The sequence below is a fragment of the Equus asinus genome, chromosome 3, assembly GCF_041296235.1.
Source record: "Equus asinus isolate D_3611 breed Donkey chromosome 3, EquAss-T2T_v2, whole genome shotgun sequence".
Lineage (NCBI taxonomy): Eukaryota > Metazoa > Chordata > Mammalia > Perissodactyla > Equidae > Equus > Equus asinus.
Window position 1 is genome coordinate 128,089,635 of NC_091792.1, and position 27,084 is coordinate 128,116,718.

At 34.2% G+C, this 27,084-nt stretch overlaps 1 protein-coding gene across 1 annotated transcript in view; it reads right to left on the reverse strand.

Moving 5' to 3' along the window:
• Positions 1-2,190: 2,190 nt before the first annotated feature.
• Positions 2,191-27,084, reverse strand: part of SLC30A9 (solute carrier family 30 member 9) — a 96,192-nt gene continuing 71,298 nt past the window's right edge. Inside the window, exons 11-18 of the mRNA XM_014857157.3 lie at positions 25,760-25,895; positions 23,049-23,088; positions 22,147-22,218; positions 21,576-21,683; positions 19,235-19,400; positions 14,368-14,497; positions 12,422-12,535; positions 2,191-5,651 (exon numbers count right to left, since the gene is read on the reverse strand). Coding sequence (XP_014712643.1) covers positions 5,607-5,651; positions 12,422-12,535; positions 14,368-14,497; positions 19,235-19,400; positions 21,576-21,683; positions 22,147-22,218; positions 23,049-23,088; positions 25,760-25,895 — 811 coding nt within the window. The 3' untranslated portion in view covers positions 2,191-5,606. The remainder of the gene's footprint in view (positions 5,652-12,421; positions 12,536-14,367; positions 14,498-19,234; positions 19,401-21,575; positions 21,684-22,146; positions 22,219-23,048; positions 23,089-25,759; positions 25,896-27,084) is intronic.

The window sequence follows — 27,084 nt, forward strand, 5'->3', positions numbered from 1 at the left end:
ACACCCCTCAGAATCACAAAATTTGTCAACCTGGTTAAGAACGTTTGATGGCTCATGGACTTCTTTTAGGGTTGACTTATTCCCTAATGTTCAGAATGTTGATTGTGTTCTTTGGAGAGATGAAGTCAAGTTCAAACTATTTTGAAGATGAGAAATTTTACTTGTCCAAAGCAACACTAACTAGTAAGTAGCCTAAAGTTATAGCCCAAGAGCTAACTATATAGCAATACATTTCTAAGAGCTAAGCTAGAATTTCTTGGCCCTGCTTCCAACAACAGAAACTACCATTTTGCTTTACATTTATAAGGATGCTCTCAACTATTAAACAAAGATTAGGATTAATTTAATCCACCATATTAGTGCTGTCCAAAAGTAGTTTCTGTGATAATGGAACTATTCTATATCTGCGCTGTCCAACAGGGTAGCCACTAGCCACATATTTAGCACCTGAAAATGTGGCTAATCTAACTGGGGAAATGAATTTTTAATTTTATTTAAATGTAAACAGCCCAAGTCACAAGTGGCTATCATATGGTAAAGCACAGCCCTATATTGTGTTACACCTTCTTGATGTAATAATTTTCAGTGAACACAAATATATATTAGAGGAAATATACATTATACATGTATATACGTTACGTATGTATGTGTACATATATACATCAAGTATCTATAAGGATACATCACAAGCTTGTAATATTAGCTGCCTCTGGGAGAAGAAAATGAGTAGCTAGGGGTCAGACTTGGGAGAATGTTCCCTTTACATCTGTTTGAACATTCTTAATTTTGGATCATATGAATGTTTTTTCTATTCAAATACAATTTTAAAATATTTTTTAAAATTCTGATTAACACTAATTTTCATACCTTTCGCTAAATTTCTTTCCTATGTGGTTCAAATCAATGACTTGACAGTTGAACTAAATATCGTCTTCTGGATATGCCTTTAAGATGGCCTGTAAGTAATGCTTGAAAATCAATCTCAAAAGTGAGAGAAAATTCCTCAGCTTTCATAAAACATCAATGTCCCATCCACAACCCCACCCCACCATCCCCCTGTCCCAAGCAGTGCAAGTAAGATCCAGCTAGTTGTCTGACTACTGAATATTAATTTAGTTGCTTATTTTATAGCAAAATGAATACTTCATTTCCACTTTCCATACAGTGTTATGTTTCTTGGTCTCTTCTGCTCAGCAGAGTACCTGTAGAGAGCCAGACTTGAGTTCAAATCCTGACCGCCTCTTACCAGCTGAGTGTCCTCTTATCTACTGTATCTCAGTTTCCTCATCTGTAAAAAAGTGAATAATAATCCCTACTGCACTGGCTCTTTGTAAGGATTAAATGGGTTAATACTTATAAAACAGTACCTGGCATAAAGAGCTCAAATTATCCTGTTGATAGCTATCATAAAGCAAACAGGTATGTTTTTACTTTTAAGTCTATTTTTTTAATTGAGGTAAAATTGGTATACATTATATTCGCCCACCCCCCCGCAACCCCTTCCCTTCTGGTAACCACCAATCTATTCTCTGTAACTATGAATTTATGTCTATTTTAAAGCACAAGCCCTTAAAGACATAGATACAATTCTGTATTTTGCTATGCAAATTCTAAACTATAGTGCTTCTATTTTCAATAAGTTTTGATTTTGGAGAGGGAACTATGCCCTCCAAAATATCAAATTTCTTTGAATAATTACTTTGCTTTAGTTTCTTGTGAAAAAGAAAATAAACCTGGCATTTCTACAGGATTAGTAAAGAATTCAACTTGGATACCAGTGCTGGCTGGCTCCAGGTTGTAGCATTGGTGTTTTTATGTTTTGCATTTTTTTCTCTAAATACACTATATAGATACATCTCAAAAGAAATAACCTAATTAACATGTTTAAATAACTCATTTTCTCAAAACATAATGTTAATATGTATCACTAAGGGATATAACTTTTTGGATTTGCACTTTACTAAACACATGATTTCCTAATGGTGTATGAATAACAATTTTCTTTATACTAAAAACTGATTATAAAACGACTAAGAGTTGTTATATTTTGGTTTTGTAAAACCATGAAACTTACAAACTAACAAGCATACTCAATGAATAATAAATTCTGTTCAAAAACACAGACATGATTTTCAAGGTAAAATGTATCAGATTACAACAGTTTGTCTCAGCACATGAAGTAAACAAGGATTTATGTTTAACAAACATTTATTTATCAGGGGAAAAAAATCCCAAACTAGTAAGTGAACTGCTCTTATTTACATAAGACATTTATTAAGGAAAAAAGCATCCTGAGAGACCAGGACCATCTTAATCTGCCAGCAAAATCAGACAGATGAAATACAGTGTAATAGAAACAAAAATTTTCTCTCTCCATAAAACCAAGTGTGGGGATGCTAGTAAACTTAATTCAAATATAAAGGCTGCCAGACCAATCTTCTAAATAAATGCCTTCCAAAGTTCCATTTCAGAGGCAGGGATGAGGGATTTAGGGGAGACAATCTTTGAATCAACATTTTACCTTCAATTCTTTGCTTCACTGACTTCTGACAGTTTGGCAAATTGGGGGTCATCACATTTAAAAGAAATGCCAAAGCTTGACAAATACAATCTAAGATAGAACAAATTCCAAATGACTGCAATTTTCTGTAGTTCTCAGCATTCTACCTCAAATAAGATTTAAAACTTAAGGCATCTCCTTTACATGATATAATTTTAGCAAAAAGCATTATTTAAATTATGGGATAATTAAGGTAACACTAAAATCATAACCCAAAATTCAAGTCATATCATTTTGTTATTCTGAGTTATTTGCTATGTGTGTAGGTGTATGTATGCAGAGATTAACATTGTTTTTGAAAAAATTGAAAAATTTTCCAATCTGATCCTATCTCATCGTTTACTCAGTATGTTAAGGAATCTCCCTCTTTGGAAATGGATACTATTGACCACCAACATGGTCCACTTAAAAATAGGTCTCCATTCCTCATCCTTTCATTGCCAAGTCTAAAAAATGTGCCACCTTACGTAGTTTGGGACCTGATACTTACAGTTGATTAGAGATCCATTCTCAGCCAGAGCTGAAAACAAGTATACTTTACCTTTGATAGTTCCCAAATTTCAGCGTTGTACACATAGGCATTATGGGTCCTTCACTGCCCTCTTCTCCGTGCAACATTAGTTTTGCAATTATTCAACTACAGAAGCTATTTTCCTTGAAAATATTAAAATTTATATGCTTAAATATTCAAATACTATGCATCAGGGCAAGACTTAAAGTAAGAGGTATTAATTTGGAAAAAAACAGAAACAAGAAACCTGGACAACTAGATTATGTATTATGTTAATTTGTAAAGAAAGAGACCCCAATCCTTGGTTTTATATTCAAATTTGACTCTAGTTTAAAAGGAAAAAACAAAAGTACTAGTGATGTCATACATTGCCTGATTCCACAGAAATATTCAAAATTCCTAGATAGGCTATAGCTCTTTATGTCAAATTTTGCTTAAACAAACTTTAAAATATCAGTGCAGGACAGAACTGGAAAGAAAAGTCAGAAACATAAGCCTTCAATTATTTAAGAAGTATGACCTCAATCAAAATCAAATTAGAAAACTCAAAGAAATATCAGGAACGGCCCTCTTTCAGGAAGTTCTAAAACAATCTACCATTTGGAATCACTTCTACACATCAACTTTGATATTTTTTTCAATGAGTTAATTATTCTTGTCTAGCTATGTGAAATTTTTCAGAGTAATTTTACGAGGAGGAAATTGGATATAATTTGGTACCCTCCCACATGGCAGTGACATGAAATAACAAATGGCAGGTGGGAAAAGGGAGACAGGAAGACATAGAAAGTATACAGTGAATTATAATGGGTAAAAAATAGTTTTTTAAAAAGTAGGGGTGAAGAATTTGAAACCGTAAGAACAGAGAATCAAACTGTGTGTGTTTGTGTATATATGTGTGTGTATGTGTGTGTGTGTATGTATATATATTAAAAAAACAATTTTATATCTTAAAAAATAAAACTGGAATGTTATTTTGCTTAAAATGTACAGCACACAAAATGCTCTGCAATGGTAAAAAAAAAAAGGTACACCAATGTAAACTTTCACAATTTTCCAGTAAATGACATTTCTGGATCAAAAAATTATCATTACAAACCCTTTAATCAAATGTTTATTTTTTGCTTCCAGCATTACAATTTGCTGTAGTTCATAAAGTTCAATCTAAGTAAGTTTTTAGACACTGACTTCACACTGGTAGTTAGGTCTAATGTCTAGCACTCACTTATCCAGCAAAGAGATCACCCAGCCACCACTCTTGCATGGACAATGCTCACTGAACTGGACAATGCTACCTGAACAACTTAAAGTGCGTATGAGTTGTTCTGATGAATGGAGACACAGCCGTAGTTTTGCACTGAATTTTCAATTACTGAATTACATGTTTTTCCATCTTGAAACTTTATGATCATTAGAAAGTTACTTACTTATATAAGTGTTATAGTCATATATTGTGTTAAATGCCCATTTGTAACTGCAAAAAACATGTTACAGACACACTATCGACTATGACATTATACAAAATCATGGCCACAAGTTTCCACGAGAGATTTGCTTTTCTTTCTCTTAAAGCAAGAAATATCCCACAGTCCAGATTTACATAAGTAGTGCCTCTTTTTAAATAAATTAAAAATAAAATGCTGTCCTGACTGTAAAATTATAAATATTTCTAGTCCATTTTACAGAATGTTAAAATGCTTATAAATGCATTATCTCCTAGTAAATACACATTATGGCACTGAAGCCACTTAAAAAACAAAAAGAAAAAACCAGTCATCACACTGGCCTATGGAAACATCTAGGGTTATTTTCTATCTTCTACCATTAGAAAAATTAAACTAAACAAGGAGAGAAAGCAAAGGAAAGGTAAGAAATTTTACAAAATGGCAACTACTATGACCAAAGAAGTGTACTGAAATGTCTTCCTTCAATTCAGTAACTAAGCCATTTCTGGAATGAACATTTACAGATAACTAGGTTAGAAGAGTGTTCCTCCATAGCACTCAGGGCAAAATTACAAGGTATTATAGAAATAATTTCTACACTCTATAAGGAAAGATAAACTTTGAAATGGAGTGACTGTTTAAAAAGCACAAACCAAGATTTAGCCAGAATGTTCAAGATTGGCAGGATGTGATGGAGTGAAATCTTCAGTGGCAACAAAATTAAAAGTCATAATCCTGTGGATGCTGCTTCTTTTTACCAACGTGAAGAAAGGAAACATGATTACAAGGTATAATACACTCTGACAGACTAAAGTGAGAAATTATGAACAATTTAAGTAACTAAAATGTTTCCTACTGAAACTACTGAAACATGAGAACATGATTTCCAAATGGATTCCACTTGTAATACGTCTCTTAGAAGCAAGAAGTAGTTTTAGTTCTGTGGACTACTGAATTGCCCTTTACATAAAATATTTCCTCCATCTTCAAAAAAATGGCTTCTGAATGGCGTTGACTCCTTCAGCGTGGGAGAGTAGGCTGGACAACCTTGTTTCCAAGGCTCCCTCCGAGGTGATTCATTCCAGCAAATCTATAATATCTCCAAATCTACATGTCGAACTTCAGGATTTCGTTTCTGGAAGGAAAAATCACCACCATATTATTCAGAGCAAAGCAAAACCTTCTGTTTCCATTACTCCTTTTGATCACTAAGGCCACTGAAAACATCTGGTGAAACTATTTCATTCTATCATATCAGCAAGAAAAATATTTGTATAAATAAAAAAATAAGATCAATACATAAATAGACCAATTCCACACTATAAACAGTACAGCGAGTAGTCCTACCTCCCCGAGTGTGTGCGTTCACTAATACAATAATGGATCAGGAATCTAGTACATGCCAAGCATTGCAAAGCACTGGAAATACGCTCTTGTTCGTAGTGAAGAGAAACCACCGCAAAACAACAGTAATCAGAAAGAGTAAACTGATACTCACTTATTTTATATATTTTAGTAACAATCCATATAGTCTTGGGCCAGGCACTGTGCTAGAAAGTGGAGCTATGATTATTACATAAGACTGTTCCTGACCCTGAGGGACTGAGTTTAGGCAGGGAGACAAGTGTATCAATAACCATCTAGGAGTTAAGACATTATAGCTGATAATAACAGTTAACATTTAAAGAGCAGTTACTCATGTCAAGTACTGTGATAAGAGGCTCTATATGCATGTGTGGGTTTTAAAATCCCTATAATAATCCAATTATTTCCATTTTACATATGAGAAACATGAAGTTTGAAGAAATTAACTAACCTGTCCTAAGTCATACAGCTAGTAAGTGATGGAGCCACGATAGATTCCAGGTCTGACTCCAGACCCCAAGCTCCTAACTATTACAATGTACTAAATAATAACTCTGGGGACAAAAATGTGAGATTACTTTTGCTTATGAGATCCAGAAAGAGGTCACTGAGGATATAATATCTAAGTAAGGTTTGAACGTGGTGAGTTTTCCAGATAGATGATGAAGAGGATGTAGACAGAAGAAACAGCATGAGCAAAGTCAGAGCCTGGAAAGTATACACTGGCAGTACGGTATAGTCAGCACAGAACTGTGAAAAAGGCAGGCTTAGTAACGAGGCTGGAAAGGCAGGCAGAAGCCAGGTTGTGAAAACTCTTAAATGCTAGCTTGAGGAACTTCAATTCAGTAACAACAAAAAATATCTTCCTTACACGACTACTCTGTACCAGGCACTGAAGTATACACAACAATGCACAGGACACAAACAGCACTTGCCTTCAACGAACTCACTTGTAAGTGAGGAGATGAAGGCAAGTAAGCAGGCAATTATAATAGTCTGCTACTACAGAGCAAAGTAAAGATTTTGGGGGTTTTTCCTTAAGAGTACATAAACTAAGGACACCTAACTCAATCTAGGAGTAATTAAAAGTGTAATAAAGTGCAATAATGATATTATGAGAATGCAGAACAGAAAAGAGTGTATAAAATAAGTAAATCTACCCCTAACAAAGAGGAAATAAACAGTGTTTAAATCAGGAGGAGCGATATAAGACTTTTATGTAGAAATATGGCAGTAAATATAAAAGAAATAATAAAAGTATTAAAAATAGTTATCTCAGAAGTAGAACTAAGGATTGAGGAGAGTGAGGGAGGTGACACATTTCTGTTATAAGCTTTTCAGTTCTGTTTGGCTCTATAAACTTTATGTATTATTTGATAAAAACTGTAAAAGTAAATCAATAAGGAGAAAAAAGCTCTTTAGGTGCCCAGTCCTGTGGCCAAGTGGTTGAGTTTGCACGCTCCGCTTCGGCAGCCCAGGGTTGTGCTGGTTCAGATCCTGGGTGCAGACATGGCACCGCTCATCAGGCCACACTGAGGCAGCGTCCCACATGCCACAACTAGAAGGACCTATAACTAGAATATACAACTATGTACCGGGGGGCTTGGGGACAAGAAGAAGGAAAAAAAAAAAAAAGCTCTTCTACGTGATTCTAATAATCAGTCAGGATTAATAATTCCAAGCTGAAAAAATAATGTCCCAAAACATTTGAATATTACTCATATTAAAGGAATTCAATTATAAAGACAAAGATCTGGTATAATACTGGAGTTTAGCTCCAGTTAAGGAATTCTATTGAATGTGCACTGGGATTTTTCTTAAAACCAGTGTTATTCGAGTGTACCTAGGGATACTTTCCCCTTGGATCCTGAGTGGTCAAGGACCACCAAACATAGGGAGTACACTTTTGTTCTCAATGTTTTCTTTATCTTAAACTATTCCCTGTGTCTAGAATGCTTTAAATTCAATATGGAATAAAAAAAGATTTCCTCATACAGAAACGAAACAGTTTTATTTTCCCATTCCAATCAACCCTTACCCATCCAACATGAGGTAAAAAATTTTAGCTGTTCAAGGAAACTTTGAAATTACTCTATCTAAAAAGCACTATATAACAAATGTGTCCTAATAAAAATCTGATTTCAAGAAAAAGAAACTAAAAAGTTAATTTACTCTGCTTTTTTAAATCAAGTTTTCAGAGAGAATAGTAATCAAATTCCTAAATGTAATGTGCCCAATACAAAGCAGACACACATAATGTTTGCTGAATAAGTGAATAAAAGAAATAGGGTTAATATCCTTAAATTTGAATGTGTAGTGCCTAATAAAATATCACGTGCATAGTAGAAACTGAATATTTGTTAAATAGAATTGAAAATCAACCATTGTTATCCAACTTATAATTTTCATTCATTTATTCAACAAACACCTATAAATCTATTATGTCCCAGGCACTGTTCAACACGAATTGGAACATGCTACACACCACAGACAGATTTTATTCCAACACTCATATTATGGAGAGATGAAAATCAAATTACATAATTTATTTTGGAAACCTGCAGACTCAAGTTGAGAAAATACTATATAGGAGGATGCATTTAGAGAAGCAAAAGACAAAGTAAAGGGCAGAGCATTTAACTGGAACATTACTCATTAGGAATTTGCAAATGCTGTGGCATCTTCCCACTGAATTAATTTCCAACAGAATTATTTCCTCCCAAACACAAAATATTTCACAGAGGGATAGGAGAAGAGTCTATCCTCAGATTGAAATATAGACGCAGAACAAAAAACTTTAAGTTAACAGTTCAAAGAACTTCAAAATAAGAACAAGATAGGGACCGGCACGGTGGCCGAGTGGTTAAGTTCTTGCACTCCGCTTTGGCGGCCCAGGGTTTCAACAGTTTGGATCCTGGGCGCGGACACGGCACCGCTCGTCAGACCACACTGAGGCGGCATCACACATGCCACAAATAGAAGGACCTGCAACTAAGATATACAACTATGTACTGGGGGGCTTTGGGGAGATAAAGCAGAAGAAAATAAAGACTGGCAACAGTTGTGAGCTCAGGTGCCAATCTTAAAAAAAAAAGAACAAGATATATTTCACACTTACAATATGGGACTTCATAAATTAGCTTCTATTATTTTTAACATCCTTACATAGAACTATGCACATTATAGACTTCAAGCCAAACAAATCACCTATTCTAATATATAGATCAATGACATTACTCAAGAGAGACATCTATACTGCTGCAGAATTTTATCACTGTCACCTTCCAAAGTAATTCAATAATTATTAAAATTTAAACTTAGAAGGCAACCATAACATGACACTAAAAAGGACGGAACAAGCTAATGTACAAAGTTTTAGTTTTCAAATGAAAATCGGCTTACTTTCTTGACAAGAAAAAAGAATTACATTCATGCATTCTCTTGGTTTGGTAGCACTATAAAGAACTTTTCCTTTGACTTTATATCAATTATGCCTTATTACCTTAGAGATGTTTGCACCTGAACATGGGGGTTAAACTTGGCTTCCTGGTTTGAAAGGCTTACATAATTCAAAAACACTTAAGAGAGAGTTCAATCTATTAAGGATTTAATAGCTTCTAATTAAAGCACAAAGTTAGCTAAACAAAAACAATAAGCTTATCTGATTGTGAAAATATAGTTAAAAATGACCAATTTGTTAATTATTCTTAATCTGGCTTCTGACTTACTGTTTCTATTAAAAAGTAAAGCTAAAATAAAAATTTAGTTTAAAAGTCCATTATTTTCCTTGCCAGGGAAATAAAAAGATAGAATGGAAAAGCAAAATTTATTCATTCTCAGGTCACCTTGCACAAAAATAATCACCTTGCATTTTATTTCTAACAGTGGTTTTCAAAGAGTGGTCCAAGGATCACTGGGGTCCTGAGACCTTTTCAGGGGGACTCCGAGGTCAAAACTATTTTTGCAAAACACTGATGTTATCTGCCTTTTTTATTATGGTGACATTTCCTCTGATCGCAAAAAGGCAATGGTGGATAAAACTCCTGGCACCTTTGCACAATTCAAGGCAAATGGCACCAAACTATACTGGTAGTCATTGTGTTCCTTTACTGCCAGGAACTCAATTGGAAAAAAAAAAAAAGCCAGTTTCATTTTAAAGTGTCCTGCATGAAGTAGTAAAAAGTACTGATTCATTAAACCTCAACCGTTAAGTACACTTTTAAAAATATTCTGTGACAAAATGGTAAGCATGTAGAAAGTCCTCTGCTTCATACCGAAGTCCAATGTTGTCACAAGGAAATGGCCCTCTGTGACTGCTTGAGTTATGAGCTGAATCACATACTTTTTTATCTGAACACCATTTTTACTTGAAAGAATAATTAACAAACTATGATTATTCAAATTTGGGTATTCTTAAAATATGAACAACGTGAGTCTGGTACTTCAAGGAAAACAACTAACAGTATTTGTTAATAATGATAAAATGCAAGCTTTCAAGTGAAAATTAGAGTGTTTGAAAACTATCCATCAGCATGAGCATGACAGTTTCCCAATACTTAGAAATGTATCAACATTTGAAAGATGTGCATAAATTCAGTGAATCAATATTTTCCAAAGGACCAATCCATAATGTTATGGAATCATGCATGGGTTAAAAAATCTGTTCAGAGTACAAAAACAGACCAACAGATTTTAATATAATAGTTTTTAGGAGAGAATTAATCATACCCAAAGAGAGGTCTGACCTTTGCTGTTGGCTACTGGGAGGCGATCTCTAGGCCCTTGCAATGTCCTGTCTGAAAATTATGTCTCTGTTTATCTTTTGGCCACAGAGTACCTGCTCTACCTCCAGAAGGGGCTGAGACAAAAAGGCAACTATGAAGTCCCAATAAAATCTCTGGACACCAAGGCTCAGCTGAGCTTCCCTGGCTGGCAATACTCTGTATAAATTGTCATACATTGTTGCCGGGACAGTAACACTGTCCATGACTCCATGGGGAGAGGACAACTGAAGCTCCATGTTTGGAACTCTGCCCCATGCACCTCTTCCTTTGGCTAGTATCAATCTGTATCCTTTGATTGTAATAAACCACAGCCATGAGTACAACAGCATTCAGTGAGTTCTGTGAGTCCTTATAGTGGATTATCAAACCTAAGGGTGGTCTTGGGAACCCCTCAATCTTTGCACTTTGTGTAAGAAACCAGGGTAGTCTTGTGGACTGTGCCCCTAACTTCACAGTGTATGAAAAGTTCATTGATATGATTTCAGATTCCAAATTGCAACTAAGCTTTAAGAGGCTACCAGTTGTCAGGTTTTGGCATAATATCAAAAGAGAATATCATAATTATCTGAAAAGACTATGACAATACTTATGAAGGCTCCTCCCTTTTCTTCACATTCTTCAACCAAAATAATTATACGGCAACAGAACAAATCCAGAAGCAGATATGGGAATCTAGTTGTCAGATGTGAAACAATACCATTCTTCCCACTATTTTTTTGTTTTGGAAAATACAGTTATTTTTTGTTAAAATGTAATTTACATTAACGTGTAATAGGTTTATTGTTTTTTAAAATGAATAAATATTTTTAAATTTCTGTTTTAATTTATAATTTAGTAAATATTGATAATAAAACTCAAATAAATAAAAGCTTCTTGGGTCCTCAATAATTTTTAAGAAAGTAAATAGTCTTAAAACCAAAATACTTGAGAATTGCTAATCCAGAAACTTTGAAAGCCATGCCGGATAAAGCTCATGAACTATACTATTAACATTAAAATCAAAATCATTTTATTTGAAGTGTTTCTTCTAAAAGAAAAGACAGTAGTGACAGAAATATTTCCCTTCAATTTTGGGGGTTTTTCCCTTCAATTTTTAATAAAACTAAAAATGGTCAACATCAACTGAAGAAAGTGCATTGCTTTAAACAAGGTACATATGTTAAAGATCACTTATAAGTTTTATTCATTGCAAACAAATAGAACTCATATATCAATAAATGACAATTTCAGAGCACTGAGACACTTTTAAAGGCAGTCTGATCAGGTATATTTCAGTAAAAAATCAATAGGTTGTAATGATCTCCAACTGAACAGAAACAAACAGAAAACATAAAATAATGTCAGATGGACTAAAAGCAAGATGTATGTATATGTTTAAGGTCATACTCTATTTTTTCGACTTTTGAACAGAATCTAAACTTTCCTTTCTACCTTTCTCTAGAAACTTTTGAAGTGCTTCCTGTTTAAAAACAAACCAAAAAACCCCTCTATTTTAGAAACTAAGCAAGCAGTATAGCATAGTGGTTAAACATACAGAGTTTGGAATTAAACAACAAAGGTTCAAATCCCAATTCCCCTACTTCCTTGAATAAATTATCCAACTTCTTGAACTCAATCATTTTCTCACCCATAACTACCAATACATCAGGAGGTTACTGAGAAGATAAAAGTATACATATGATGCAATTAGCATAGTGTCTGACATGGAGTCAAAACTAGTTGACATTATTAGATTATTATTATGAATGCATCTTACTTTCAGTTCCTTCTCAAGTCTATCCACTTCAGCTCCTAAAGTATCAATAATATTTTCTCCATGTTTAAGCATAAAGGTCTCCAATTCTTCAGGAGTTTTCACTTGTTGAATTTCCTATAAAGAAAACGATAGCAGGAAAACAATATAAGTTTTTAAAAAATCACTGATATTTCTTTTATAAAAACTGTAACACACACCATTAAGTTTAATGAAAAATGAAAAACTTTCAAGCCATAAGCAATGGACCACCTATTTCTGAAAAGAATTCAATTCAAGAAAAAACTGTGTACAATGATCCAGAGGAAGTAATTACAAAATTACTGGGAAAAGAATAGACTATTCAATATTAGTGCCAGGGCAATTATCTTTCTTTAAGAAAAAAATATTAAATCTCTACCTCAGACCATTAAACAAACAAACATTTCTAACTGGAAACCTAAGAGTAAAAAACAAACCATAAAACTTTTAGAAGAAAAAAGGGAATATTTTTATGATAATGGGATGAGGAAGGATTTCTCAAGCAAGATAAGAAAAAGAATAAAGTAAAAGATTACAAATTTGACATAAAATTTAAAACCACATTAAATCTTCTGTACGACAAAGTGAAATGGTAAATCATAAATTGGAAAAAGACACTTGCATATATGCAACTGAGGAAGGATTAGTATCCAGTATCTAAAAAATAAAATGTTTAAAAATCTGTCAGAATAACAGAAATTAACTAAACAAATCAAGAAGCAAAGAGGAACTCCTAATGGTCAATAAATGTCAATGCTTATTAACCTCACTACTGCCAGGGAAATATAAATTAAATCAGCTAGATAAGATTTCACATCTATCATAAAGACAAAAATTTTCAAAACGCCGTTAATACAATCTAGTGAGAATGTGAAGCAACAGAAACTTTGAAACACTGATGGTGGAAGTTAAACTGACACACTTTGGAGAACAGTTTGCCAATATCTAAGGCAGCTGAAGGTATGTTCATCCAATGGCTCACCTATTTTAAATTTAGCTCTATATTACCCTAAAGAAATTCTTGCACGTGAGAACAAGGAAACATGTATGAGAATGCCATTGTGGCACTGTTCCTAATAGTTTAACATTGGAAACAATATACATGTCCGTTGACTGGAGACTGGATAAATAAACTGCAACATATTAACATGGAGGAATCTCAAAAACATGCCAGGAAGCAAATTGTAGAGGGGATCATACAGTATGATACCATTTCTATAAATTTTTAAACATCCAAATTGTTATTATATATTATGCTAAGAAAAAATATGTTGAAAAGTATAAAAACCTAAATGGAAATGATAGGTACTAAATCCAAGATAATTGTTAGTTTCAGGGATGGAGGAAGCAGAAAGGGATCTGTAAGAAAACAGGGCTTCAATTGTTTTCATAACAATTTATCTCTTTTTATAAGATCTTAAGCAAATATAGTACAGTGAAATGTTAAGATTTGACAAAAGCAAGTGATAACTTCTGCGCTGCTCATTATATTATCCTCTGTAAAGTCTCCTTTCAACTACTCAACAAAAAAACATGGGTTCTGCAGTCCCAGAGATCTAAATTCATATCTGATTCCATATTATGGCTCTGCAATTTTAGGCAAGTTACTTAATCTTTCTGTGTCTCAATTTGCCTATATATAAAAAGGAACATATTATTTTTTTACCTCACAGGGTTGTTGAGAGTAAATTAGATAACACATATAAAATGCCTGGCACATAACAAGCACTTTAATAAGGTTGCTCTTTTGCTGTCTTCTCTGACCCACTGTGTAGTAAATAAAAGGGTCTCTGTCAAATTTTAGAACCCTAAGAAGTTAACTGAAGTGACTTTAAGACTTGTAAAAGAAAAAGTTTTACTTTACTTACTTAAAAAGTAATTTTTCTAACCCTTGGCTATATAAGAAAACAATAAATACATAAACTTACTTGTAGCATTTGGTCAAAATCTTGTTTTTCCAAATAGGATCTTGTAACAACTCGTCCATCAAAATCTACTTCTGCCTTAAATCTTACTTTCCCTAATCCCAAATCTGTGGCTTTAACATCATGAATTGCCCTGCAATCAATAAGAATGCATACAAATTTATAGACACACACACACACATTCTAATAGCACAAGGTCTAGAATTCTTTTTTTCCCACCAGTGATGAAAATGGACTAAGATGGCTTTCAGAGTGCTCACCATTAAGTATCATTTTCCAAACAAATGTCCATTTAGCTTCTTCTACATAATGCCAAAGGTACAAACTTAACAAATATTATTTTATGGCAATTCGTATATATATGAATTATATAGTTTGTGGATTAAAAACTCTAAATTGCTTTTCTACAATGTTGTTATTTTATCTCATAATCCTCTTTCCAATAGCTTCTTCAAAATCTGCAATACAAGTACTGCATTAGAATGAGGTTAATAATAAACCTAATGAGACTGATGTGGTAAATAATGAGCCAACGCATATACAAAATGTTTACTATGGTACCAAATAAATGGCAGACATTTAACAAATGGGGTTTATAAAGTAGGTAAGATGCCATCTTTACTCTACACATGATAAAATAACCCCAGAGGGGCATAAATGACTTGCCTAAGGTAATTCAGCCAGTCAACAGCAGAGCCAGGATTCATTCCCAGATCTTCAGATACCCAAACCCAGCCGTCTTTCCACTATACCATTATATCATTCTGCCTTCCAGAAAGGGGAAGCAGATGTTCAAGCATAACTGCTTTTCATCCCTCTTGCCCTAACCCTCAGGAATCAATCTTCCCTAGAAAACTGTGGAAAATTCTTTTCTTTCTTTACAGATATATAAAAAAATTAAAAACACTCTGAATCCTGGGGACATAGAAAGCTACTGGGAAAACAAGCCTAAATGAGGCTCCAAGTACTCTCAGAGCATTTGACCCTAATTTCTGAGTGATCTTGAACCGAGTTACTAAATACCGAGCCTAAAATTCTTTATCCATATAAATAAAAAAGCATAAGTGAAAATAAGAATTAATGATTTAATATTTAGAAAGTTCTATGTGCCCAAATTAAAACAAAACTTGCCCAGATTGGCAAGAGGCTATATAATTTATCCATTTAAAAAAAGTCTATCTTACCGCAGTCCTAACAAAATATTTTAGAATTTTATTATTTGACTAATACTTAAATAGCAACTAATGAAAATATTCTGATATACTTTTTCCTTATGTTCTTACACATAACTAACTGTAGACATAAAACTGTTTTTGATAGGCAGATTCTGTCACGGCTTCCAATGATCCCCGTCTCCTGCATTCAAGGCCTTGTGAAATCCTCTATCCTTGGTAGGCGAGATCTAGTGACATCTCCTAGCCAACAGAATCTGGTAAAGTGATGAGTTGTCATTCCCAAGATTAGATGACTAATCGGTGACTTTTATCATGTTCACACTCAATATCTTTTGCCTTCTTAGGTTGCACGCTTTGATTAAGCAAACTGCCATGTTGGAGAGGCCCACATGGCAAAGAACTAAATCCTGTCAACAATTATGGAGTAAGCTTAGAAGCAGATCCTTCCCCAGGAGCTGACTAGAGCCCCAGCTAACACCTCGACGGCAGTCTGTGAGAAACCCTGAAGCAGAAGACTCAGGTAAACTGCGCCCAGATTCCTGACCCACAGAAACTGTGAGGTAATAAATGTTGTTTTAAGTCACTAATTTGTCACACAGCAACAGATAACTAATATACTGTTTAAAAAGCTACTTACATGTATTTTTTCCAACAATTTAATCTACACTCTTCCAGAAAGTTTCAAATTTGCCACACTGAGTCCTTCCCTTCACACTTTTTACAACTTTAATTATAAACAATATATAAAACTTATAAACTCACATGTACCAAACAACAAGGCACCAAAATACATGAAGCAAAAACTGATAGAAATGAAATGAGAAACAGGCAATTCCACAATAATAGCAGGAGACTTCAATATTCTATTTTCAATAATGGATAGAACAAGCAGGCAAGAAGATCAACAGGGAAATAAAAGACTTGAACACAGAGTGACATCAGCATCATGGCGGCGTGAGTTTTTCCAGTAATGTTTCCCCTCCAACATACAATCAATAAACATCCATACTCCAACAGAGGACATCCAAACACAACACAAAAAACGTGGGAGAGACCGATGCAGCCATGCGATGGAGGGCAGAGAGCCTGGAGCCCCCCTCAGAGGAGGTGGGACAGGGTAAGAGACAACTTCGCTCTTTCCCCTAAAGACTGCAATCCAGGACCGTGGGAGGCCTCCAAAAGGGAAGGAATGGCGGGAGGACACGTTCATTCGCCAGAACATCAAGGACTCCCGACGGCCCTTGCAGCCTAGAGGGAAGACCTCTACCAGGGTGAGAGCTTTCACAGGGGTGACCTCATCAAGCCAACACCCCAGGAGAGCACATAGCCAGAGCAGAGGGAGAAAACCTGAGAGCACGCAGGAGAAAGTGCCCCTCCCCCCACCCACTCAGTGCAGCTTCAGCCCTTGGATTTCAGCTGACGGCAGAGGGCTCAGAATACGTGGCTCTTAACCCCCACCCAGTGGCTATAGGTGGTAACTGCAACCAAATAACGCGAGGATGGGAAAAAACAGAGCCACTACCTCTAGCAAGACTTGAACACTATAAATCAACTAAACCTACTGGACATCTACACAACACTCCACATAACAGCAGAATATACATTCTTCTCAAGTACACACAGAACATTATCCAAGATAGATCATATGTTAAGCCATAAAACAAACCTCGGTAAATTTAAAAGGACAGAAATAATACAAAAAATGTTCTCCAACCATAACAGAATGAAATAAAAAATAATGAAATAAGAAATAACAGAAAGACATTTGGGCAACTCACAAATATGTGGAAACTGAGTAACACACTCCTTAAAAACCAACAGCCAAAGAAGAAATCCAAAGTGAAAGTAGCAAATACTTTGAAATGAACGAAAATGAAGACCCAACATACCAAAATTTATAGGATGCAGCAAAAGTAGTGCCTAAAGGGAAATTTATAACTATAAAAGCCTGTATTAAAAAAGAATATAGATGTCTAATCAAAAATTTAACCTATCATCTTAAGACACTGGAAAAAGAGCAAGCTAAACCTAAAGCAAGCAGAAGGAAGGAGATACTATAGATTAGAGTAGAAATTCATGAAAAAGAGAAGTGAAAAACAACAGAAAATCAATCAAAACAAAAACTGGTTCCCTGAAAAGATCAATCTAACTGACAAACCTTTAGCTAGACTGACCATGAAAAAAAGGAGAGGAGACTCAAATTACTAGAATCAGAAATGAAAGAGACATTCTACTAACCCTAAAGAAATAAAAAGGATTACAAAGGAATCCTATCAACAGCTGTATGCCAATAAATGAGATAACTCAGAAGTAATGGACAAATTCCTAGAAAGACACAAATTACTGAAACTGACTAAAGAAGAAATAGACAATCTGAACAGGCCTATGGCAAGTAAAGAGATAGAATAATTAACCAAAAAACTACCCACACAGAAAAGCCCATGCCCAGATGGCATCACTGCTGAATTCTACCAAACATTTAAAGAAGAAATAATACCAATTCTTCACAATTCTAAAAAACAGAAGAGGGGGGAACTGCCCAACTCATTCTATAAGGTCAGTATTACCTTAATAACAAAATCAGACAAAAGACATCACAAGGAAAGGATATGAACAGGGTTATCTCACATTAAGTTACTAAGGCTAATACTGATTCTAAGAATGCTCAACTTCTAATCTTAATCCAGCTAGGTAACTTTTTTTTTTCTTTTTGGTGAGGAAGATTGGCCCTGAGCTAATGTCTGTGCCAATCTTCCTTTATTTTGTACATGGGACACTGCCACAGCATGAGCATGAGCAGTGTGTAAGTCCATGTCCAGGATCCGAACCTGTGAACCCTGGGACACCAAAGTGGAGCGAAAAACTTAACCACTATGCCACCAGGCCAGCTCCAGGTAACTACTTTTCAAGAGTAAGCACATAGGGCTTAGAACATAAATCCAGTAATCACTTAGTCATTTGTTTTACTCATTCAGATATTCAGGTCATTCTTAAAAGATTTAACTTAAAAGATTTTAATTATAACACAAAAGAAAAAAAATTTTTAGTTTAATATACATATGTAGCTAGTAGAAAATTGGGATTTTAAAGGTTTGTTTCTTCCACCTTGCTCTGAAACCACACTGCTGCTGAATTTCACTAAAAAGTACCATAAGAACTCTATCTCTACTGATTATCTCCTAAGTCTTCAGTTCTTTATTCTTATGTCATTTAAAAGATAAAAATTATAAGGAAAAACTTTTAAAACAAGCTAAAACAAGAAGTCTATTTTCAAAAGGAGTATAAATTATACTCAATTTGGTAATCACTTCCCCATAAATAAAAAAGTTCTTAAATTTAATACATTCAATTTGTAACTGTAATACAAATATAAGGCAAATATAAATATGAAGGTTACACATAAGTGGTTCCGCATGAAAGAGGCAACTACTTTGCAAACTTCTGTTCCCATTACATCATCTAACGGTTCTTTATTCTAAAAATTAAAGATATAGAGAATTTAAAAGGAAACTTCACACGTTTCCTAAATGCTTTCACTTGCTTTCTTGTAAGGCTACAGTTCTGAAAAGCAATAGATTAAAAAGTTTTGAAGGCTAGGGATCCAAAACCTCTTCTTAAAAGTATTTACAAACCGAGCATTTCTATTTCTTAGTATGTTTTTGTAAACCTTAACAGCATCACTGGAATAAGCTGACCTTACTGATGGGTCGTTCTCCAGGAGTTCAGTAAGCCGCTGTACTTGTTCTGGCTGGATGGATCGCCCTAAGAGTGCTTCTGTGTTAGTGTAGATGAGGAATGCTGAGACCACGCCTAATAAGGTACCCACACCCAAAGAACCTAGGCTGTCGTACAGTGGATTGCCTAAATAAAGCACATAAGAAGTCAGTAAATTAACATTTTCTGTTATTTCAATGAGCTTTAGCGAGCAAAGAACCAGAATCAGTAAATCAAGGGACCTGAAATTCATTCCTAATTTCTTTAATAACTTTCTCCGAATACTTTTACTGTACTACAAAATGGGGATGTTACAACTTGCTTTATACTACAAAGGAGCATTATACAGTTTAATTACTTAAGATCTGTTTTTTGCATCTGCTCATTACATGGGTGAGGGTCCAGAGCATTTTCAGATTAGAGACAATGATATACATATTAAGACTCTAATAAAGAATCCATTTATTTTTGATGTATCAATAGCACTTTTCCTATCTCAGGCTGACAAAATAATTGTGAGATAAAGCTGAGTGAAATAATCATTTTTTGTGTCTTATTCTTACCAAGGTTCTGTGAGAGAATTAAACCATACAAAAATGATGTGGGTCACTCTTTTCTCATTCAACCAAGGATGATACATAGCTAGTACCATTCTCCAAAGGAGAGAGATTAATTCACTGCATGCTACAGGTACCTTAGAGCAGTGGTTCTCAAAGTATGGTCCCTTGACTAGGAGCATCAGCATCACGCAAGTACTTGGTAGAAATGCAAATTCCCAGGGCTCACCCAAGTCCTTCTGAACCAGAAATTCTAGAGGTGGGGCCTGGCATTCTGTGTCTTCCCAAGCCCTCCAGCTGACTCTGATTCTATAGTCTGCCTTAGGTGGTTAGAGCTTAATTCTCTCTCGTTCAACCAACAAGAAAAACTGATTTATTATCTATGAATGTATAGGTTAATATTTATACAATAGACAACAATAAATATTATATTTTAAATCTCTATAATAAATTTTACACATAAGGATTTTATGATTAGAAGTCTTTTTATTCCAAAGATCAAATGTCAATATTAAATTTAACTCTCTTAATACTCGATAAAACATTCATTTTACTAAAAGAATCTCAATTTACATTCTAGTTTTACTAACATTTAGTCAAAATATAACACTAAAAAGTAAACTAACTTATCTATTAAAGTATTAGAAATGATCCAACTGTTTTGTAATTATAGAGTTTAAAATCAAACACTGCTCTTTAGAAATTCAAATTTAACTAATTATTTTTATTTAAAATATACATGTATAAATAATCCTACAGAAATCAGAGGAATATTAACTAGAAAATATTTTATTTATTTCTTGGCATGTTATTTAATTTAAATGAATTAATTTAATTAAATAAAACAATGTGAAACTCTTAAGACAAAAATTTTGTAAGTTTGATTTGACTGGTTTATATTATTATGCAAAAGAAAAGAATCTATTAAAAGCTGACTTATTCATCAAGTCACACTGTTCTTAATATTTTTGTCTCCTCATTCACTTATACTGTACAGGCCTTCAAAACACTTAACTAACTACCAAAATGAGGATGGAAACAACTAGAGAGTCAAGGAAACAGGAAAGTAACAACAGTCATTACTGGCACTAACAGTGGAAAAAGACAGACAAACAAGAGCCATAAAACATACTTATTTAGAATTTTAGAGTTTATTAAAGGTCTCTGTCATATTATCTTAATAAACCTGTGAGGTCAGTAGGAAAAATATTATCAATACTCTTATAGTAAAGAACTTAAAGCTCAGAGTAGCTACATAATACATTAAGTCACAGCTAGAAAGGTTTACATTACAGAAATGCCCTATTAACAGCCTTCTTTAATTCTAACTAAAAGAAATTTCTAACTCAGAGAAATGTGAAAATTTTACTGTCTTGTCTTATACAAAGAAATGGTTAGTATGGAATTAGCATTTAACTATCTATTGGTTTAAAATTATTCAATGAACATAAAAGAAAATACCAAACATATTAAAGAATTATTTAAGTAAAACAAATAAATCGGGGCTGGCCCCGTGGCCGAGTGGTTAAGTTCGCGCGCTCCGCTGCAGGCGGCCCAGTGTTTCGTTGGTTCGAATCCTGGGCGCGGACATGGCACTGCTCATCAGACCACGCTGAGGCAGCGTCCCACGTGCCACAACTAGAAGGACTCACAACAAAGAATATACAACTATGTACCGGGGGGCTTTGGGGAGAAAAAGGGAAAAAATAAAATCTTTAAAAAAAAAAAAAAACAAATAAATCACCTGTAACGTAAGTATATTTACCTGTTATAGAAGTCAGGCCCATACAAGTGGCTGCTATTGTCACTCCCAGGACTGCTGCAGTATCCTCCAATAATATAACATTTGTACTAGGATCGCGACTTTCCATGACTTAATCATTGGGGTAAAGGCAAGAAAAGAAAACTTTCTGAAACCTTAACTTGACACTATCAGGTAACATTTTAGTAAGCATACATTTAAAATTAAGACATAAATTAAGATAAAAAATGTATGAGACTGTGATTTCAAAAACCCTGTCCAATGTAAATATAAATTCTTGGTTTAAATGTTAACAATAACTGATATTTAAAGTCAAATTACTTTCTCAAGTTACATAAGCATAGACAGGAATACTGTAGTTCAGTTAAGTTAAATCCAAATATAAACTATTCATGGTCAAATTACACTACATTTCTCTTTTTTGAAAGAGCTGATGTATATGTAACAGCCACACAGGTAGGAAAGATACTGAGATACATTTTGTACACATCTATAAGGAACAAAGTAATAGTTCTAGGCAATTTTAAGCAAATGAAGGAGATGAAATAATACACCTCATTTCTAAAATACGTACCATACTTGTAAAATGACATTCCTTTGGCCCGAGCACTCCTACGAAGTTCATTTACAGCAACAAGAAGTGTTGCTGAAAGAAAAGCATTCATATCAGCATGGAAGAAACTTCATGCCTCCAAACTTTAAAGATGGCATCTCAAAAGATAAATAAATAGGTACAAGACTTTAATGCCAGGTTGTCAATAAAGACAAGTTCTATATCAACTAGTCATTGTAAAGATCCCAATTAATCATCATAATACAATGAATCCCATATTTCTAAACCATAATAATTTAAATATCGTTACCACAACAGCTGCCTTAATTTATTGGACAGCTACTATTTGGCAGGCACCACACTAAGCACAGTCACTTTGATCCTCCCAACCTTTTGAGGCAAGTGGTATTATCACCATTTTACAGACTGTGAAAGACGAAGGGAAAATTTTGCATAGAAAATAATGTTTGAGGAGAAAACATACTATGAGCAGAACAGTGAATTAGGCAGTTTCATACATGATATTAGCACTTCTCTGTCATAATACTGCTATAGCTGAAACTTCCAGAAACTTTGAGATATCTGAATTGCAAAAAGAAATATCCTTCTCTGATTAACATTACTAAAATTTGACTTTTAAAACTCAGTATATAGTTATGTTTTTAGACTCCATTTAAAATGTTCTGAGCACTATGATATGATGCTCAAGAACAAAAAACTAGTTTTTCCCTTGCCCCCATCCATTACAGGAACAACCATAGTACATCATTCAAAGAATTTCCTCCCTCGAAGTAGGCAAAACTTAGATTCCAATTCCTTCAGTTTTCTTCAATCAATGGAACTTAGCAAAGCAATCTATAGAAACTGACTGCTGAATATATATTACAAAATTAAGAATAAAGAGATACTGTGACAGTACATACCTCCTTCTGATACCAATGATCCCGCTAAAATACAATATGCCTAGAAAATAAGTATTAAAATAAAGCATAAGCTAATATTTCACTAAAGAATAACAATGGTTCATGCACAAAGTTTGTAATGTTTAAAACAGGAATATAGATTCAAATCCTAGCCAGATAAGCATCTTGATGGGAAAAGCTCAAATGAAGACAATGAGATAGATGGTATCTTCATAAGAGGAAACAAATAAAAGTTAAAAGAGTGATGACCATCTCATTTTTTAATACTTGGAAGAATAATATATATATATATACTCCACAGAATGATATACCACGACCTAAGTTAAATTCATGATATAAAAGATGAAAGAATTACTTAATGAGAATAGAAATTTTTTTGAAGTTCAAAACGAAAAACATTTGAAATCTGGGGTGTGAATACCAGATACAGTGAGATCCACACCCATACCCAATAACTTCTGGATTTTGTTCAGGTGCCCAGCACCAAGAGAATCCTTTCTGAATCCTGATTCAGAAAGATAAGTAGTTACAAACAGTAATCAATTTTTTGGGGGGGAGGTAACACACTTTCCTTGCAGTTCTAGGACACTTGAATTAAATAAAGACACCAAGAAAAGCTTTAATCCAAGCTCTATAGAAAGAGTTAATCTAGCAACACAAATTTTTAAAAATTTTAAATGAAACCAAACCAAACATCTGTAGAATTTTCAACATTACCTTTTGGGAACCCTAGCGCTTCCCTGAAACAGAGGTTTGAAAATTTCTAACCTAGTCTAACACTCTTATAATTCTGTTAAGGCAAATGAGATTTCCCAAGGCTATGGGATTTGCCTGAGTGCACAGAAACGACACAAGAGTAAGAACTAGAATACTAGCTTTACAGTCTCAATTCTAGGCACTTTCCACTGAATCTTACTGCCAATCTGAAATTTAATTAAAATAAAAGGCAAACTTCCCAATAATTCTTTTTAATCTTTCTATCTCCTTCCAGAAATGATTTAAGATACACTTCTCACTCAATAAAGGAGACAGCATATATCAGCCAAGGAATCCAAGATAATACCAATCAAACATAAACTGGTCTATGGTGTGTTAAATCTATTTATTAATGAAGAGTCCATAGTCTGATGGGACCCCATTTAGTTACAAAAAGATAAAGGAACTTCTAGAAGCTTTAAAACTTAGACACAATTAAAAATTTAACTAATTAATCAATCCCTAACTCTAGAGTCACTGGCCTCTTTGCCTCTGTAAAGTAATATTGTACAAATCAGATGAATGCTAGGAGGATGAGGTATCTATAAAATGGCCAAACTTGTTCAGAATGGAGGAAATATACTTGCTCTTTTTAATTATATGAAATGTATTATGGTAAGAAGTTATTCGATAAAAAATGTAGGAAAAACCTAGTTTAATAGGCTTGATATTGTGTAGGTCTAACAAGATGTTAAAATGAGACTCCTTCTGGTTGAGAACGAAACAGGTTACAAGTTCCCCTACATTCCAAAATGAGGTTCTATACCATCGATTCAGGCCTTGCACAGAAAGGGGCCAAAGCCTGGTATTACAACTCCCAGCTCCACAGCCACTAGCCCATATAAGAGGAGCTGAGGTTAAGAAGGTCAAAAGTGAAGATTTCTTTGGAGAAAGCTGTTGAGCTGTTGAGATTGCTCAGAAAGCTTAATGTGTGTCCCTGGAGTTTAAGATCGCAGTGAACTGAATCTAACGAACACCTGAAAAATAAAGCTATAGGCAAGTCTACTAATTGATATAGGCTGTGGAAGCAGAGTAGATGTTTGTGTTTGAGAAAAAAACTGCACTCACAGAGAGTGTGTTAAAGATGTCTGTTAAAGATGTCCATTCCCACTCAGACATGGAATTCTGAGTAGGAGTGTTCTGAAAAGAGATCAATTGCCCAAAAGGCCTTCATGCCAAATGCAAGAAAACATCAGCAGAAATAGTCTGGAAGTGCTAAGATGCAGAAGCTGAGAGGGGGTGCCACGTGACCAATCTGTGCTTGTCAAGGAAGCTACAGTTAGAGAGGTCAAGGAGGGTAATCTCCAAGAAGTTCCCATGAGAGAAAAAGACAGCTTTAAGTACCTACCACGGCCAGGGGAAATCAGCGCAAAATGACATAGGTACTAGTTAAGTACTACTTTTCTGGGCCCTATCCCTGCCTTCAATGCTGCCGGAGGCAACCTGGGAAGTAGGAGAGAAGGGTAGGGGCCCTAGGTGGGAAAATACAGAAGATGACCATGATCCCATCCTCTCACTCTCCCAGTGCAGGCTTCCTACCAAGAGGAAAGCAGAAGCTTTAACTTTACATACAATTCCAACATACAACACCTACATTGGACTGGATATTTTAATTACTGATAGGATTATTATTCTTGGGACTAAAAATGAAAAGAGGTCTTCTTGCTCTCCAATAGTAACTAGAGAAATTAACAGAACTGCCCAAGATTTTAACCAAAAAGGCCGTGCTTAATGATTGTACCTACAGAGATACTCTTGTTCAACAACATTGAATTACATGGATTTAGAGGTCATGGGCAGTTGTGTTCTAAGAATCACAACTAGAGATACATAACCCTATATTACAGTCAAAAGGTATATGTTAATCCCTTTAACATCAATATGGACAATGGCATTTTACTGTACTTAATCACTACTTCATAATACTTCAAAACTGAAGGAAATAAAAGGATTACCCATAGAAGAGATTCCATTGGTTGAGGATTAAGCAATCCCATGATCCCATGGTACCAAGATAATCCTGCACCCATCATGAAAATACCAACACCACTAATTAGCGAAACAATATAGCGCATATTTGAAAATCCATACCTGAAAAATAAAAAAGATAATATAGTTTACAAGAAATACAAATGGCTTCCTTTCAAAATGTATCTCTAATAGGTCAACGAAAAAGAAAACAAACTTCTTACAATATTAAGATGTTATAGTTTTATACTTAAGTAAAATCTAAGTGCCAATCTCAAATCTAATCAAAAAATCAATATATAAAGTGGAAGAAACTGCAAGATCTTTGAAAATACATAAAAATAGAGTGAATATGATTTAATTCAGGTATTTTCTAATCCCTTTTCCACACAGTCTGTTTTGATTTACTAGAGTTACTTTACTATTATGGATCAGAAATGCTGGTAAAATTAATCTTTCTTTGAATATATTCAGATGTTTAATAAGAAGACAACACTTAAATTTCCTTGTAATGGAGCTTCTAATTGAATATTTTGGTCTTCTTGTACAGCCTATCAATGATTTATATTACCTGTAATTTGAAGCTGGATACTTGTTGCTGGTTCTGAATAGTTTAGCACACAACAGCTAACTACTATTACTAGGACTAAGAGCTTCACTTTTTTGGGTATTTTTACAGCAATGTTTATTTTTAAATCTCAATTATTTTTCAAGAATCTTCAGTAAATATGTGCATTATTTTGTATTGTTATTTGCACCAATAAAGTACTGAGAATTGAGAAGTTCAAAAATACGACATACTGTAAGAGGGAAAGAATCTCTCATTAATAAAAATATTTCCTGAGAAATTTACTCCCAAATCCAAACTCTACAGCACCCTTCTGGCAGATGCAAATTTAAACAAGAGTTCTCAATTAAAATTATTTTTTGAATTCTTTTTCCAGATACATACCTTGCCATTGTGAATTCTAGGTTTATAGATGTGACAATGTTCTACCAGTTCGATTTAGAAAAATTTACTTTCTTCTAAAGTCCCCCAAAGTAATACATGATACATATATTTATTTAAGTTACAGTAAATTAAGATCTAAATTAAATGGCATTACTTTTATTTTATATGTTTTCAAGGAATTTGTAGGTTCTTATTCAAACTTTTAATCATGTATATCTCCACTGTCCAATATAAGTCACTAGCCTCATAAGGCTATTTAAATTAATTAAAACTAAATAAAATTTTAAATGTAATTCTTCAATGCACCAGCCACATTTCAAGTGCTCAACAGTCACACTTAGTCATACTGGACAGATATGA